We start from the raw sequence: 15,363 nt of genomic DNA on the forward strand, positions 1-15,363 counted from the left end.
CAGAGGCATAAGAAGAGGAACCCATTATTTCGCCTCCTGGCCTGGACTCCCTCCCCTGCCTACCTCTGACATTTGGGTTTGAGAGGTTTCCCCCTACACAAGGAGAAGTGACACTATTGCCTAATCGGACGATTATCTGCCCGGAAGGCCCCCAGTGGGTGATCTCCTCGCCGCAGGACCTCAAGACTCTGGTGACATAATAAAATCAAGGACGCCCAACCTCCCCCCCTCCCCCCATAGACCGCCCAGGCGGGCGCACTGGCCAAGATATGGGCTAAGGACACGGAGGACCTCCAGTGAGTGGTGTGCAGTGGATCCCCCGGTGGAACGGTAGGACATTGAACAACCGGTTACACAAACGGCGTTGAAACAACTTTTGGCTGACATAGTCGGGAAGGTCACTACAGCTGGTCAAAAGAAATGGATGCTCGGAGAGGATCTAACGGAAGGCCTTCAGGAGATCAAGAGGGATGTAAACAAGATAGAGGACAGAGTTGACCTGAACAAGAGGGCAATCCAGGACCAGGCTGAGGATGCGAGGAAGACAGAGTCCCTGTTGGACACATTGGCGACAGCTACATACAACCTGGAACTCCAGGTGGAAGACATGGAAAAAGGTCTCAGCCCCGAATACCTGAATTAAGGCTCTCCCCGAGGACCCCCAGGACCAGGATCTGCCCCAAGTGGTAAAGGGAATCTTTGCTGATCTCCTACATGTGGAGGGGGCGGCGGACATGGTCTTCGACAGAATACACAGAGTAGGTTCCAGAAGAACAGACCCGGGCTCTAGGCCAAGAGACGTCCTGGTGGCGATGCATAGTTACGTCCTGAAAGAGCAGATGCTCTTGAAAGCACGGAAGGCCGGCCAGATTATGTATAACGGAGCAGAGATGTAATTATATCGGGACCTAGCCCACGCAACCTTAAGCGTAGAAGAATGGGATCTGTGCTGACCTACTTAAGGGCTCAAGACATACGGTATAGATGGGTGCACCCCTTTGGCCTCACATTTGACTGGAAAGGGAAGTCCCAGAAAATAAATACATGCAAGACTCATACCTTGGAATGGGATTGGTATATTCTGTGTTAGACCGGCTGGGGGGCATTCGAAGGGACGACTCAAGGTTTCGATTCGAGGGGGGGCAGTGGCCAGTCGTTCCACCCTGCCGGGGGGAGGAGGAGGAGGAGGAGGAGGAGGAGGAGGAGGAGGAGGAGGAGGAGGAGGAGGGGAAGGGAGGGAGGGGAGGGAGGGACCTGGAGCACCAGAAAATGTGAATCATAACCTAGACCCAAGGTGGACGAGGGAGCCCCGGGGAGGTCTACTTGATACTATATCGTGTGAGCCCGAAATCATGCCAGTTCTTCAGAAATCATGCCAGTTCTTCCACATTTGATAAAGCTAGCACTGGGGTAATGAAGATCCTCTCCCTCAGTGTCAACGGCTTAAACTCTCCGGTCAAACGCAAGAAACTAGAGCACTATATCATGCGCGAGCGGCCCAACATTCTCGCGCTGCAGGTGACACACATTTGCTCAGCAGACAGGGGCAGGGTTAAAATATGGGGCTACTCCAGGACACTCAAAGCTACCCAATCTGGCAAGAAAGCAGAGGCCCTCACAGTGGCCACTCTATATGCCCCAAATACGGCACAAGATCCCTTTTATTCAAAGTGTCATAGGGAAGCTGGAGAGCTTTGCCAAATTTCCTATCGTCCTTACCGGCGATTTAACATAGCATGGGATTCGGCCAAGGACAGGAGCGCGGGGCTGACTGACCCAGGAATAAAAGGGGAAAATCAGCAACTCGGCCCTAGTTGACGCGTGAAGGGGGATACAAGGAGAGAAAGGGTACAACTGCCACTCAAGAATAGACCACATCTGGCTCTCAGCCGCTGTCTTGGGAAGGGCCCTAGATATCTCCATTGGCACTACCATACTCTCTGATCACGCCCCCTCAACTATCCCCTTGAAAGCAAAGGGGAGACCCCCCCAGGCCTGTGGAAATGGCGCTACCCGGCACCCCTTTTTTAAAGACCAAATATTGACCCGGGAGGTCGAGCAGGAAATGGAACACTTCTTTGCGGATAACGCTGTAGGGGACATGACTCAAAGTTAGGTGGGACGCGTTTAAAGCTACCCTGAGGGGGACAATAGCAATTAAATCAAGAAGGGACAGGGAATTGAAGGAAACGTGGTCGACTCTTCCCCCGACATTTGGCAGATAAAATGTGGGTTTTCAATCAGCCAAGCACGGTGTTGGGGGACACCCATCAGGAGGACTCCATACTCTTATTGGGTCTTCTAGTTTTTGGGAGGTGGTAAGCTCGTCTGAGATAAGCTGGGGAGTTCTTGCTTCAGACATCCTGTCTGAGCATGGTGCATCCTTAGAGATGTTAATCCTGAATGTCTATTGGCATGAAGGTATGGGTAAGTTGGATTCCCTTCTGGAGGGCATCAGAGTATGTACTTAACTGGTGTGTGAGTCGTTGAGGGACATACGGTCCTGTTCGGAGATCTCAAATCTGACTACACAACCAGAAACCTGGGAAAAAATTGGGAGACTGGGAGGTTGGAGCAACAATAGAAGGGGCAATGGGAGGCGATGGTTATCGATTATGGGAGGTCTGGGTATGCAATTTCTAACTGACCTATCATAGCAACGTACCATCCTTCCCATCTTGGACGATTGGTGTGAGTAGCACAATTCTAGACTATGTATTTGTTGCTGAAGGGTTGGGGGTGAAATGTTCCAGATATGTAGTTACCAGCACCCCTTTTAGTGATCATGTGATGATCAAGGCTCGATTTGATTTTGTATGGAGCGGAAAGAAGCATGTTTCTTCGTGCCTCGGTGGAGAGAAGTGTAGATAACCTTGACTAGTGACGGTAACTGGGTCCTTTGGAACCCTCAGAAAATCGTAAAAGTGAATTCCCATCGGCTTCACGGTCCAAAGCTGGTGATTTAACACCTTTACATCCTCTAACTTTGGCACCTTTGTAGGAACATTACTACGACAGGGCAGAGTCTCTGATAAGGGCTTTAGTGAGGAGCTAAGTAAAACGTATTCATGTATACAATGAAGAACTGTTACAACGGAGGAAAGAAATGTGTGGAAAGATTGTGCAGTTAATCTAAGATCTGGCTGCCACTCGAACTTTGATATAAATGAGGGAATATGAAAAATAAAACTGGTCTACAGAAATTGGTTACTTCAATCAAAAGCAAACGGAACCAACTAGATGCAGAAGCTATGCTTCTGTGTATGAAGGATAAAAACTCACAGGCCTTTTGGCAAATTATTAACACTGAAGCTCCTCTGCCCCTGGCACAAATTAATGGAGTAGTGGAGGCGGCTTGGGTACAGCACTTTAGGGAGATCTATGCCGATTCAAACGCATTAGAAGGTGATGATCAGTTTGTGAAATGGGAGACCCCCGATCTAACTCCAGATGATTTCGGGGAAGAGGTGGTTTTAAGGGTACTCGCAGTCATCAGTTCTTCCCGAGCCCCAGGCCGAATGGATTGGCAAATCTACTGTATTTAGCGCTACTCGACACGGATAGCAAAGTATTTGTGTCACTTGTTTTCTCATTTGGAAGAATGGGCAGCTGCCAAGGGAAGACTCACGGAATGGCAGACTGGCTTTAGGCGTAAGATGGGGACAATAGTCAATGGGCTAATGATAAAACTGTGTCCGGGGCTTAATATGTGGATCCTTGTTAGACCTGACTGCAGCTTTTGACTCTTTGGATCTTGGTAGGCTTTAGAAAAAATGATTAGCCTGGGCATCCCATTAGGGCTTCTTATATTTGTTATTGGTCTTTATTCAAGAACTGAAATCCAGGTCCGATTGAACAAGTTGGGAGCCCATCAAGAAAAATCTCGGGGGTAAGACGGGAATGTGTTTCCGCCCCCTGTCTTTTTAATTGGTATCTTTCGGATATTGTGGATGTCCTACTCCCTGCCTTATTTATTGCTCTTGTGCTGCAGCACTTACGATTGCGTTGGCTGGCCTAATCGGATGACGTCTTTCTTTTTGATGTCACTGCTATTAGACTCAACGTCTCATGAAACAATTTGCCCTATACTTGGAAGAGCGTGCCCTAATGGTCAATCCAGCGAAGTGTAAGGTAGTGCAGTTCAGTGGTACAAGAAAGAGGTGCACATTCCAATGGCTCATTGGGAATGCAATGGTCTCAAAATCATTTACCTGGGATTTCTTTTCCACGCTAGGCCTTCCCTGAGTAACATCTATACCTGGTTCCATGATCGTTCCTTTAAGTTGGCGGCACAAACCAAAGGATCAACTCAAAATGTGGACAATTCTCTCTAACACAGGCAATTTGATGTTATGAGACCAAGGTTATTCCCAGACTGCTTTATGGTATTGAAATGTACCCACTTGCCATGTTGGTTCACTTACTGGTCTTAGAAGGAAAAATGTTGAGAAGAATTCTGAATCTGCCGAAGTTTTCTGGTGTCTGCTATAAGATGCAATGTTGGTACTAAATCTTTTAGAGCTAGAGTTTATTGGAAAATTCTAATACTTCTGCGTAAAAATGTATGTCCTTTAGAGGAATCCCTATATGGGGATTTAAAGAAGATCTATGCAGAACAATGTTGCAGCTGGCAAAAATCTATTCTGGATACTTGTAAATACCATCTTAGAATCTATAAGCTGTTCTACCGTTGATCTGATAGACTGCCCGGGAGGAGTGAAGATTCTCTTATACCTTATTGGCTTGTAACTATGGATTTATTACTCGTATCCATCCTTAATTGAGAAACTATTAGAAAAGGAAGGGTGTTTTGGCACCTTTCCTTAGTATTTATCCTGACAAGCCTTCTCGAACACGCTTATGTTTCAGACGGAAATTGTTGCACTCAAAACAAGTCCTGCTAAGACCTTGTCTGACCAAAGTATCTGTAGATTCTGTAAACTGACACTCACTTGAAACCATTAAACATTGGGTGTTGAAATGTGAAGCAAACATATTTTCGAACTGTGTATTTGGGAACGTTTTTTAAAATATAACTCCGGGAACTGAGGACTTCTGCCATCACTGTCTTGCTGTTTGCACTACCTCTACAGTGATTTGGATTACTGGTTTTATTAGAGCACTGAAGTTAGAAGAGTTTTAATGTGATGTATTCTAAGCTATGAGATGACCACGAATTTATAGTAGAATATCGAAGGTAGGAGATGTTTTAATGGTACTAATGTTTAGGAAGTTGTGTATTTAATCTTAAGTAATGCAATATTTGTTGAATTGTTTTCTTCAGATGTTAGTGTAATGTGTATTATTAAAGGTTGATGTTTGCAACCAAGAATACAAAAAATAAAAATAAGAAACCAAAAAGTCCTAGTTCGAAAAAATGCATGCGGGAGCGGGGGGGGGGGGGAAGTCCCATTCGGGAGTAAAAATTAAAAAGAGCTTGGGGTCTGAAAGGTTAAAGAGAATTGGCACATAAATGAATATTGAGCAAGCTTTATCAAGCCTAACCATTACACTCTTAAGTTCCTGCCAGTCCCTTTTCAAAGCAGTTTTCTGAGGGTTAATGGCTTGGAGCTGTACCTCACAACTGGTATAATAAGGTTTTAACTAGGTCTGAACCACTCGAGCAGTGTCCTTAACTGAAGTCCTGTTTAAAAAAAAAACAGCATTGGCAACGCCAACTGTTTTGACTTGTGTAGAAGTATTCGGCATTTGCCAGGTACTACTATATACCCAGGTACTCTCGCCATTATTTTGCAGCTTCTACAATTGATGGCAAGTTAATAACACTATGGCAGTGCCTGGCAAATGCATTGTCTGTGCCTACAGAAAAGCCGAAACTGTGACATTGCCAATGCTTGTTTACTTTGTTTTTTAAGTCGTTTTTTAGTATGCTATACTGTAGGGACGTTTGTAAGTTTCTCCCACTCTACATCAAGTTGAGAGAGGTGTTCAAGAATGTAATTGTACATTTGTCTACGTTTTATGCATTGTGGTTTAAAGTGTTCTTATGTTGTATATTTGCTGTTATATAACCCTTGTAAAGGTTTGATTAAACCATATACACTTAATAACTTCAATGTACACCTGAAAGCTACACTTATGTCTTTATTTGATGTATTATTGTACGTTATTGATTTCAACCCTATATTTTGGTTTACTGCTTATTGAATGTTCAGATATACAGGATATATACACTGACAGTTTTAAATGTAGCCGTTTAGTTTCGGTGAAGTGCAAAACACACCTCTGTAGTCAGTATAGTCCCAGAGAGCTCTAAGAATGTTTAGCTTTAAAAAAACAAAGTGTGCCATTTTGTGGTTTTGGCCTTTGCTCTTAGTGGCATCAAGATTTATTGCTAATTCTACCCCTATCCCTACAAGCCTCCTCTTCTCCCTCCCCCCACCTCCCATAGACCATACATTACCATTCCATTCACATGGGACACCAAGAAAAGCCTTTGGGTTGTGTTTGCTACAAATGTCTGCATTAACATGCTTTGTTTGATTTTTAGCTTTTGCAATTACAGCAATATTATCATTTGTGTGGGTGTGAAGGGGCTGAATTTTAAAATGGGCATCTAGCCCATAGTGGCTTTCAAGTGTTTGTTATGGGCTACACCTGAACTGATCTTTTATTGAATGCTCTTTTATACTATTGAACAATGAGGTATCATTTTCCTTTAATACAATATTTTCTCTGTAGACCTGCTGATTTCACCAATTGGTTTGAACATCTTTTTTTTATGCAGATGCAAAGCGAGCGAAGATTCATGAGCAGGATTCTGCAGTTGAAGAGAATGATGATGATGATGATGATGATGAGCATGTTGGGGATGAGGATGGTCAAGAAGGCGACGATCCGGAATTACCATTAGGGCTGACTGGTATGTGATTTTTTTTATTTTTTTTCTGTAGAATCTACTGCTACCTGTTCATACTAGGGTCTGGTTAGCATGTAAACCGAAGGCAATTTTCATAGTACTATTTCATTATGAATGAATTCATCCAGCTTAGAATGTTGATTTATCAGTGTGCAGACTTCAATGTAACTCTAGGCTTAGGCGTGTAGATCTAGTGAGGAGTAGTCTGAACCACAGTCTTATTTAGTCCATTACGTTTTCAGTTTCTTTTGATATTTCTAGCCTCACCCAAACAATTCTAAATGCCTAGCTGTCCTTCTGTTCCAAATGTACGATTAATAGGCAATATGAGTTAAGCAACACTAAGTTTGTATAGACCTTGTGGGCTGTGGTCATTGGTACTGTGGTATTGCCAAAAAACGTGTTTTTGATTAACAGAAGTACCCAATCAACAGCTTTCCGATGATGCATTCAGAATGTGAAATGGGATGCCATCAGTTTGTCTCTAGATTAGCTCCATTGTACTGGAGTGGCTATGTTTTCAAGTGCCTGATTGGAGTTTTATTGGGTATAGCTAGCAATTCAGTCATTGATCTAATTATCCTGCAAGTTAACACTTTTTAAATCGGTAGGGAAAATCATTTTTTGGTCAAATTACAGCTGGCAATCCCTTTTGCCCGTTTGAGGACAACAACCAGGCTCAATTACAAAAAAATTGTGCATTGAAATATGTTCATGTAGATGTGAAAATAATAAAAATGTCTATTGTTTCTTTAGGTGCGTTTGAGGATACTGCATTTGCTTCGCTCGCTGATCTGGTCAGCGAGAACACCTTAAAAGGCATTTTGGACATGGGTTTTGTGCATATGACAGAAATTCAGCATAAAAGCATCAGACCTCTTCTAGAGGGCAGGTGAGATTTGTAAACTTCATTGGTCTACAACTCAATTTGTTTAAATGCTGCATTGTATCAAGTGTTCTCATCCCAACTGCGATTATCGGCTGCAAATTGCACAATGGGGCACAGAACAATAGTCAATCTTGTTCTCTAAAGGTGCTTGCTTAAAACTGCATTTAACTTATTTAACTTATTTAATGTATCTACAGCGTAGGTAATTAAAGGAGCACTCAAGTATATAAACCAACGGGGATTATAATTGCTGGGAGTTGAGCTGAAGCTTGTAGCCTAGTTGATTGACACTAACTGCTGCCAGGCGCTACTTTCGGTTAGATTGACACTAACTGCTGCCAGGCGCTACTTTCGATTTCCCCAAGGCACTAGTCCCACGCAACATACCTGTGTGGTGGACATACTTGTGGTGGTAGTATTATTTGTTAGGTTTATAGTGCAGATCTAACTCAGTGTCGTACAGTTCATGGAACAAAAAATGGATAGCAAGCGTTTTAGAAGTCATCAAGTAAACATTAGTAATAGTTATCACAGTCCAATATATACAGATGGGTGGTGTGCACAATATATCTGGACTCTAGGTTATACACCAAGGTCCAGGGTCTTCTGTTCTTTCTAAGGGGACTTGAAGCAGTCTAGGTTGCCAACGGAATGAAGTTCAATAGGACCAAAACATAGTACGAGAAGGACTGTCCTAGTCTCCTCTTTTCAAGCCTGTCTAGGTTCCGATCGGGCATTTTTCATTCACTTTTGAATGGTTGCAAGACATGAGCGAAGGTGAACAATATCCTTTGGGCCCTCAACCTTTTAGGTACAATTGTGTATCATGTGCTACTTATCTAGCATGTTTGGGCCACCTAGGAGTGAGCACAGCAGTTCCATAGAGATTAAAGGTTAATCGGGGGGGCAGGGACGGGGGGCTGGCGGGGAGGATGGAACTCTGACTCCACAGGTGACAGGGCGGCATTGGGACCAGAGGGAGCCAACCGGGACAACCTGGTGACGGCTACACAGGATGTGAACCATTTCAGATCTGTGCCTGGAAGCCCATTCTGTGAGCTAGGAGGGTGAGTAGTATGTGATGGCTGACTGTGTCGAACACCGCTGATATGCCTCGGCGTACTAGCAGGCATGAGTCCCCTTTATTGATAACTGGATGATCACTTTTTCAGTGCTGCATTCGTTTGGGGTGCAACATGGATGACTTTGCTGATCAAAAGGAGCCGATAAACTGGAGACTCTTGATCGATTGGTAGTTTGCGAGGTCTCCTGTGTCGAGGCTTTTTTTTCAGGAGTGGACGTGAAAGCCTTAAAACATCTGGTAACCTACCTAAGGGAGGTGATGGCTATCCGAACTAGTAAGGGAGGTTTTTTTAAAGAAGGTGACTGGGCGGATGTCTGTAAGAGGTCAGTTTTAAGAATGAAGCATGTGTGAGCGGTCCTCTGGCAATGGCAAGAGGGCAGAGAAGTCTGTTCATGGTTGAATGGCCCATGGGGGTGGGGGGGTTAAAGGATGTTGGACACGGTGTAGCCTGAATGGGAATATGTATTGATAAAGTAAGTTTTGATGGCCTCCCGCTTCTCCTGGGATTCTTTCACTGTTGGGTCTTGTGTGTGGTTCGAACAGTATTTGACTGCTGCAGAAACGGCTCTGCTCCTTTTGGAGGCAGCCATAATGGTGGTGGTGTAATAAGTAGCCAGTGTTTCAGATATCTGGGTCTGCTGTTATGTAAGGTCATGAGGGTATAGAAGGTCCTGTGGTTTATAGTCCTTGTGCTAGAGATTTTACAGAGCTCCACAGAGCGCCTTGTGTATACCAGGGGGTGGGTGGGTGGGTTGGTTCTGGTGTGGCCCAATTTTTCTGGTGTGGGTTTCTGCCTACTCCTTTGCTTTTTGGATAAAGGTTTCTAACAGTGAGGTTACACTTGCAGAGTTGGAAGTTGGAGAAACTGTTATCCAGTACCTCCAATGGAAAGCTTTTTGGAGCCGCGATTTTGCCACCATGGCTCGTTTATCCTGAAGTTTGTGAATGATCAGGCAATGTGCTGAATAGAATGTAATGGGATGGCTGCAGGGTCTGCCCAGTTGAGCATGATGGGGTTTGCATGGCTTAGGAGGGGATAAGGGGCTAAAATGAGGGTTTCGCGCATTACATTTAATCTGTTTGGGGGGGGCTAGTACTCATTGGGCTACGTTCAGCAATTCTACCAGCGGCAGGAATGTGTCAAGACTAGAACTGTACCTGCTACAACTGATTGTGTATTTTTAAAACGTTACATTACCCTCCACCCTATGGAACTGTTAAGCTACTTTGCATAAATGCTGGTAAATCTGTACCCGTTAATTTCCTGGAGTGTATTTAGGTATGACATTGTTAAACTGAAGACATCCCGAAGTTTGGGGATATTGTAGTTGTCTATGTATTTGTGGATCCTGTTATTACACTGTACATGTTTATCGCTGTCTAGGTTCCCCTTTTTAGCTTGCACTCAATAGCCTTCTGTTTACTGTGCTTACCACCAGGTATAGGGCATAGATTTAGCTTCCAACTGAGAATGGTCCCTCTCTTTACTGTTTTTAAGCATATTGGTTTGTTTAGCCCAAACTGCTTATTTGAACTCCTGTCATTTGTCATGTATTGTGTAGTAGATTTCCTGGGGTAACTATTGGGTCTTTTTGTACCTCATTGCCAGCCTACCCCGGGCTGGTCTATCTTTGAGTTGCATTAGGTTAGATGGGTTTTACATCCCTTAGCGCTGTGGAAAAATATCCCTAATACTCAACCTCCCAAATGTATGTTTCTGCAATTCCCACAACTGCCATCACAAAAATATGGCCAAAGAGCCAAGAAAACAAGCAGGAAAAAGCAAAAGGCTTAGGTTTCCCATAAAATCGGACAACAAAACCCCTTCTGTCGTAACAACAAATATGGAGAAGCTTGGCATATTGCTGATTAGTTTGTGGGGTCTGTATTGGTTTGGCAAGTAATCCATTTAGTGGTGATCCGTGTGCTGGTTTGTCTTAAACATCTCTTTAGCAGTTTACAAATGATTTGGTCTATTCTGTACTAGACTAAATGTTACAGATTTGGTTATTGTGACATACTTCAACTTTGATCACAAAATGATTTCTAACACTCACTTGGTTGTAATCACCTAGAAAGGTTAGAGGAGTGAGGGAGAAAAACTAGATGTTACAAAAATCCACTTGCATGTGGTAGAGGAACCTCCATGTAGTAGCAATTTAGACCTTGCAAAGATAATGCCTCTTCATGTCATTCAAACTCCAGAGGAATCACAACTTATATTCATAAAATGCTACATTTCAAGATGCATGCAATGGAGATGACTCGAAGATGATTTCTTCTGTTAGCGGGGCCATCTTTGGTACAAGTCGGTAGTACACAGGTTGGTAGTGTGTTGAGCAGCCAGGCTAATCTCAAGAGGGGTCAATGTGAGCTGTAGGTGAGTTAGCGATTTCACAGTGACAAGTATTCAAATAAACTCTTGCACACAAGGTTTCTTGATAAAAACAAAAAATCATTAATTTCAGTCAGAGTAAGCCTTCTTCAGAAGGGGGGCAATATACAAAAGCACACAAATACACTCTAAAGTTTCTAACTCAGTAAGTACCCTTTTGGGATGGCCCACATACACAACCTACACCTTCAGGTGACTTCAATAGCTACGGTTCTGGGGACATTAATGTATCACTGTTGCATTTAGAAAAGCTTAGGAGTTGGTTAAGGTTATTAGAATATACAAGAGACCACAAATATTCTCAACCAGACAAATACTTTTGGATCCCCCACCAAGTTGTTCAGTGGAACAGGCTAAGCCAAAGACAATGGACAGAAATCTATATGAGCTGAAATACTACTTTGCAGGTAAGTAAGAAAAGTCTTTGCACAATGTTTTTACAAGTTTTTGAAGAGGAAGAATCGATGTAGGGCCGTACGTACACGTTGCGATACTAACGTGTACGTACCCGCGGATAGAAATGCTCACTAAGTTAAAACACACTTTGTACTCCAGAATTTCAAACAAGGGAAAAGGGGATAAAATCACAGGCAATACTTTTGTCAAGGCAATAGGATCAGCGGACTCGTTCAAAGATCCAGATAAAAGTCAATAGGCCCTGCGCCAGTGTCTATGGAGCAGATGCTCAGTTGCCGAGGATCACACGTTGAACAGTTCGAGATTCGAGATGCCAAGAGTACTTGGATATTGTCAGATGGAAGGAAAAGTTATAAGAGGGAAGAAAGGACAAGCCTTCGCGGAGGAAAAGGGTTCACCCCGATTCCGGATGGTCAGACGGAGAGAACGACCAAATGTGCTCAGTACCTTATTCCGTTGAAGAAAGCTGGTGCCACGCCAGTTGTTCCTGGTAGTTCCTGCAGACTCACAGTTCCTGCGGCTTCAGTCGTGGGGACATGGATGACATCTGGAGCGATCTGCACTACCCAGGGATGAGGCCAGCAACAGCGAAAAAGGCAACAATGAATAAAAGGTGCACTCCTTTAAATCAGAAGAGGGCTCTTCTGATGGCTATCCGGACCACTACCGCACAGCAGTGATTTCGACCCAGGAGAGGATTCTCTGACTGAAGAAAGGATGAGCTGGTTGATCCCACCAGGCTCAAGGGAAGAAGACTCCGGACTGGATATGCTCTTGTCGTTGAAGGGTAGATAGCTCAGGACTGCAGCAGGGCTTTACCGGGACTCGGGGTTGCAGCAGCCATCCTCCTCTTCTCCGCTTCTCTTCGGTTCCTTGCAGTTCCAGTGGCGACTCTGCCTTCTAGCCCAAGAGTCCTGCCTTTTATGCCAAAATCCCCCATTCACACAGCCTGGCTGTCAATCACACAGCAGGGGGTTTGTCCGGGCCGGACAACCACCTCAGCCAATAGACACAAAGTGCGTATTGGGTTTCCAAGGAAACCCTGTGCAGGGGGTGACTACAGCCCTCCCTCACATTCAGCCCACATAGACACCCAGACGCCAAAGGAGGCAAACCTGGTTTGCCGTGCAAAGAAAGACCCAAGAAGGATGTTAACAAAAAGGAATGGCGATTAAACCCAACCGGAGCTGAAATAAAAAGTATTTGGGCAAGCAGGTTTAAAGTTCGAGGCTACTAAAATAGCTTAAAACATTACCACGTTATGTAATATAATTGCGGTAGGAAAATTAGGGTAGATACCACTGCCACTAGCCAAGTCTTAATGTTAAGGGAGCAATGAACACTCCAGGATACATAGATAAAAAGGGCTATGAATTAACCCTTTCCAATACTCCAATAAGATGGGGTGTACTGGGATAGTACTCAGCCCCAGAAAATGGAGTCGGTAGCAAGTCGAAAAGGCAACCCTGTGTCACTGCATTGAGGGTGCTGTGCAACACACAGAGTGGGTCTCTTGGAGTGGTGTACTCCAGAGTCCACAATCACAAAAACAGTTGAAATACACATGGCAAAACACAGGTAAGAGTGGGGAAAAGCTCACTCTTACCGGGTTGAAAAAATAAACTCCAGAAATTCAGCAAAGCTGCTGAGGGATTCACTAGGTAAGGGAAATTAGCCATAGAATGAGAATTATCCCTAACAATCAGACTCTGAATACCTTGTGCAAAGACATTTCCATTTACTACAGAAGTGCTTCATCCTATACAAGACTTTTGCCCATTGACTTTGGCTTAGCCTATTGAAATGTATGACTAAAAGTGTTTGCCTACTTAAGAATATTTGTGATCTCTTGTTCTAATAACCTTTGCCTTTTACCAATTTCTAAAAGTATTCTGAATGCTAACAGTAATGTATTAAGGTCGCCAGCACCCTAGTTATTTAAGTCACCTGTGGGTGTAGGGGTCATCCCAAAAGGGTCTTAACTGGTTCAGAAACTTGAAGTGTACAGTATTGAAGTGTATTTGTGTGTTACTAGTATATTGCTCCCTTATAAAGAAGGCTTTGTAACTGACTGATAAACTAAATAAATTGATAATTGTTTATGCAAGAAACCTTGAATATAAGTTTATTTGAATGCCTGTAACTGTGAATCTTTGTAACTCCACTACAGCTCACATTTACCTCTCTTGATGAGCCTGGCTGCTCAACACGCTACCAAAACTGTGTAGTACAAGCTTATACCAAAGGTTGGGTTGCCTATACCTGTAGTCATAGTTGTTTGTAGTGTTCCCAGAGGGTACTGCATACAAACATTGCCTAACACATCCCAAAAGGGTATCTACTTACTGTATTGAACTGAATTAGTGTATTTTGAGTATATTATTGTTGCTAAGTGCTCCCTTCTAAAGAAAGCTTATTTAGAACTGACCTTTTAATGAATAAATAATTATTTAATCAAGAAACCTTAAGTGCTATTTGGATACTTGTCAATGTTGCAACCCTACAGCTCACATTGACCCCTCTTAAGAAGTCTGCTGCTCAGTCACACTACCAACTTGTGTAGTACAGGCCTATACCAAAGGTTGGGATTAACTAATCCCAGGAGCTCAAGGCTGGTGTAGTCTCTGACAGGGTTACTACGTACTATCTTGCCCAACTACCTTCTGCAGAGTGATTTCTCAGCTGCAGGACAGCACCCAGAGGTGACAATTTTTCCAAAATGGCCCCCATCTTCCTTTTTTCACCATTTCTTGTTGGTTCCTTTTGTGGTTTTACTGTTGTTGGAACCAGGTTTGAGTCCTTTGTATATTTTGCCTTTGGCAGGCTTCATCCCTTCGTCCAGGCTCCAGTGTGTCTGGAAAGGCAGGAAGTGAGGGAGGATCTTCCCTGTCGTTTGTCTCTAGGTGTGCCTGAGTGAAACCAGTTCTGGTTGGTTGGTTGGCTGGCTGGCCGAGAGGACATCCCTCTGCTGGGTGATTGACAGTCCTAAGGCTGTGAATGAATAGGAACTTGCTTAAAAGGTGAGGTTTTTGGGACACTTGAGGACATCTGACGAAGATGTGAAGAGACGCAAGCAGCACCCTCCTGGACTGCAAAGAGCCTGGTTGAAGCCCTGCTGTTGTGCTGACCCCGTTTTCGTTGCGACTGGGAAGATCTGCAAGGGACAACTTCCTCCTTTGGATTGGTGGGACCAACTAACCTTGCAACAAGCTTCATTTTGATGCAATCCCCGACTTGCTGCGACTTTCCAAGGCTGCAGAATCCCAATGCCCGGGGACCACTGACCATCATAGAGTGCATTGTCTTCGGAAGTGCGAATCCAGCCAAAACTTTATGGGCATCCTGTAGGACATTTTTTCTCAAGTCCATCTAAGGGCTTAGTAAAACCATTCAACTGAGGCAGTACAAGACTCCACTATAAGGCTGTACCACCTGAGTTTATGGTAGTGTAGACAGAGCAGCCAGGCTTTTCTTAGGAGGGAGAGAGGGCTGTAGAGTCAGTACAAATTAAATTGTGATTCAAATGATCAAATTAAACACTGGAACACTTTGTATTGTAAAAATAAAGGATTTATTTAAATACAAGTAGGCCAAGATAAATCTAGTGGTAATTAAGCACTAAAACATTCTATGAAATCACAGTATAAAAACACAACACTATACTTGAAAGTACACAGACCCAAGTATAGACCTTATTT

The 15,363-nt window shown here is 43.8% G+C and overlaps 1 protein-coding gene across 2 annotated transcripts in view; it reads left to right on the forward strand.

Annotated features, from left to right (window-relative positions):
• The window catches only part of DDX18 (DEAD-box helicase 18), a 199,173-nt gene that overhangs the window by 46,741 nt on the left and 137,069 nt on the right, over positions 1 to 15,363 (forward strand). For both annotated transcript variants that reach the window (XM_069616589.1, XM_069616590.1), the window contains exons 3-4: positions 6,749 to 6,883; positions 7,637 to 7,772. In XM_069616589.1, coding sequence (XP_069472690.1) covers positions 6,749 to 6,883; positions 7,637 to 7,772 — 271 coding nt within the window. The remainder of the gene's footprint in view (positions 1 to 6,748; positions 6,884 to 7,636; positions 7,773 to 15,363) is intronic.

The sequence above is a fragment of the Ambystoma mexicanum genome, chromosome 9 (assembly GCF_040938575.1).
Source record: "Ambystoma mexicanum isolate Mex_15411 chromosome 9, UKY_AmexF1_1, whole genome shotgun sequence".
Taxonomy (NCBI): domain Eukaryota; kingdom Metazoa; phylum Chordata; class Amphibia; order Caudata; family Ambystomatidae; genus Ambystoma; species Ambystoma mexicanum.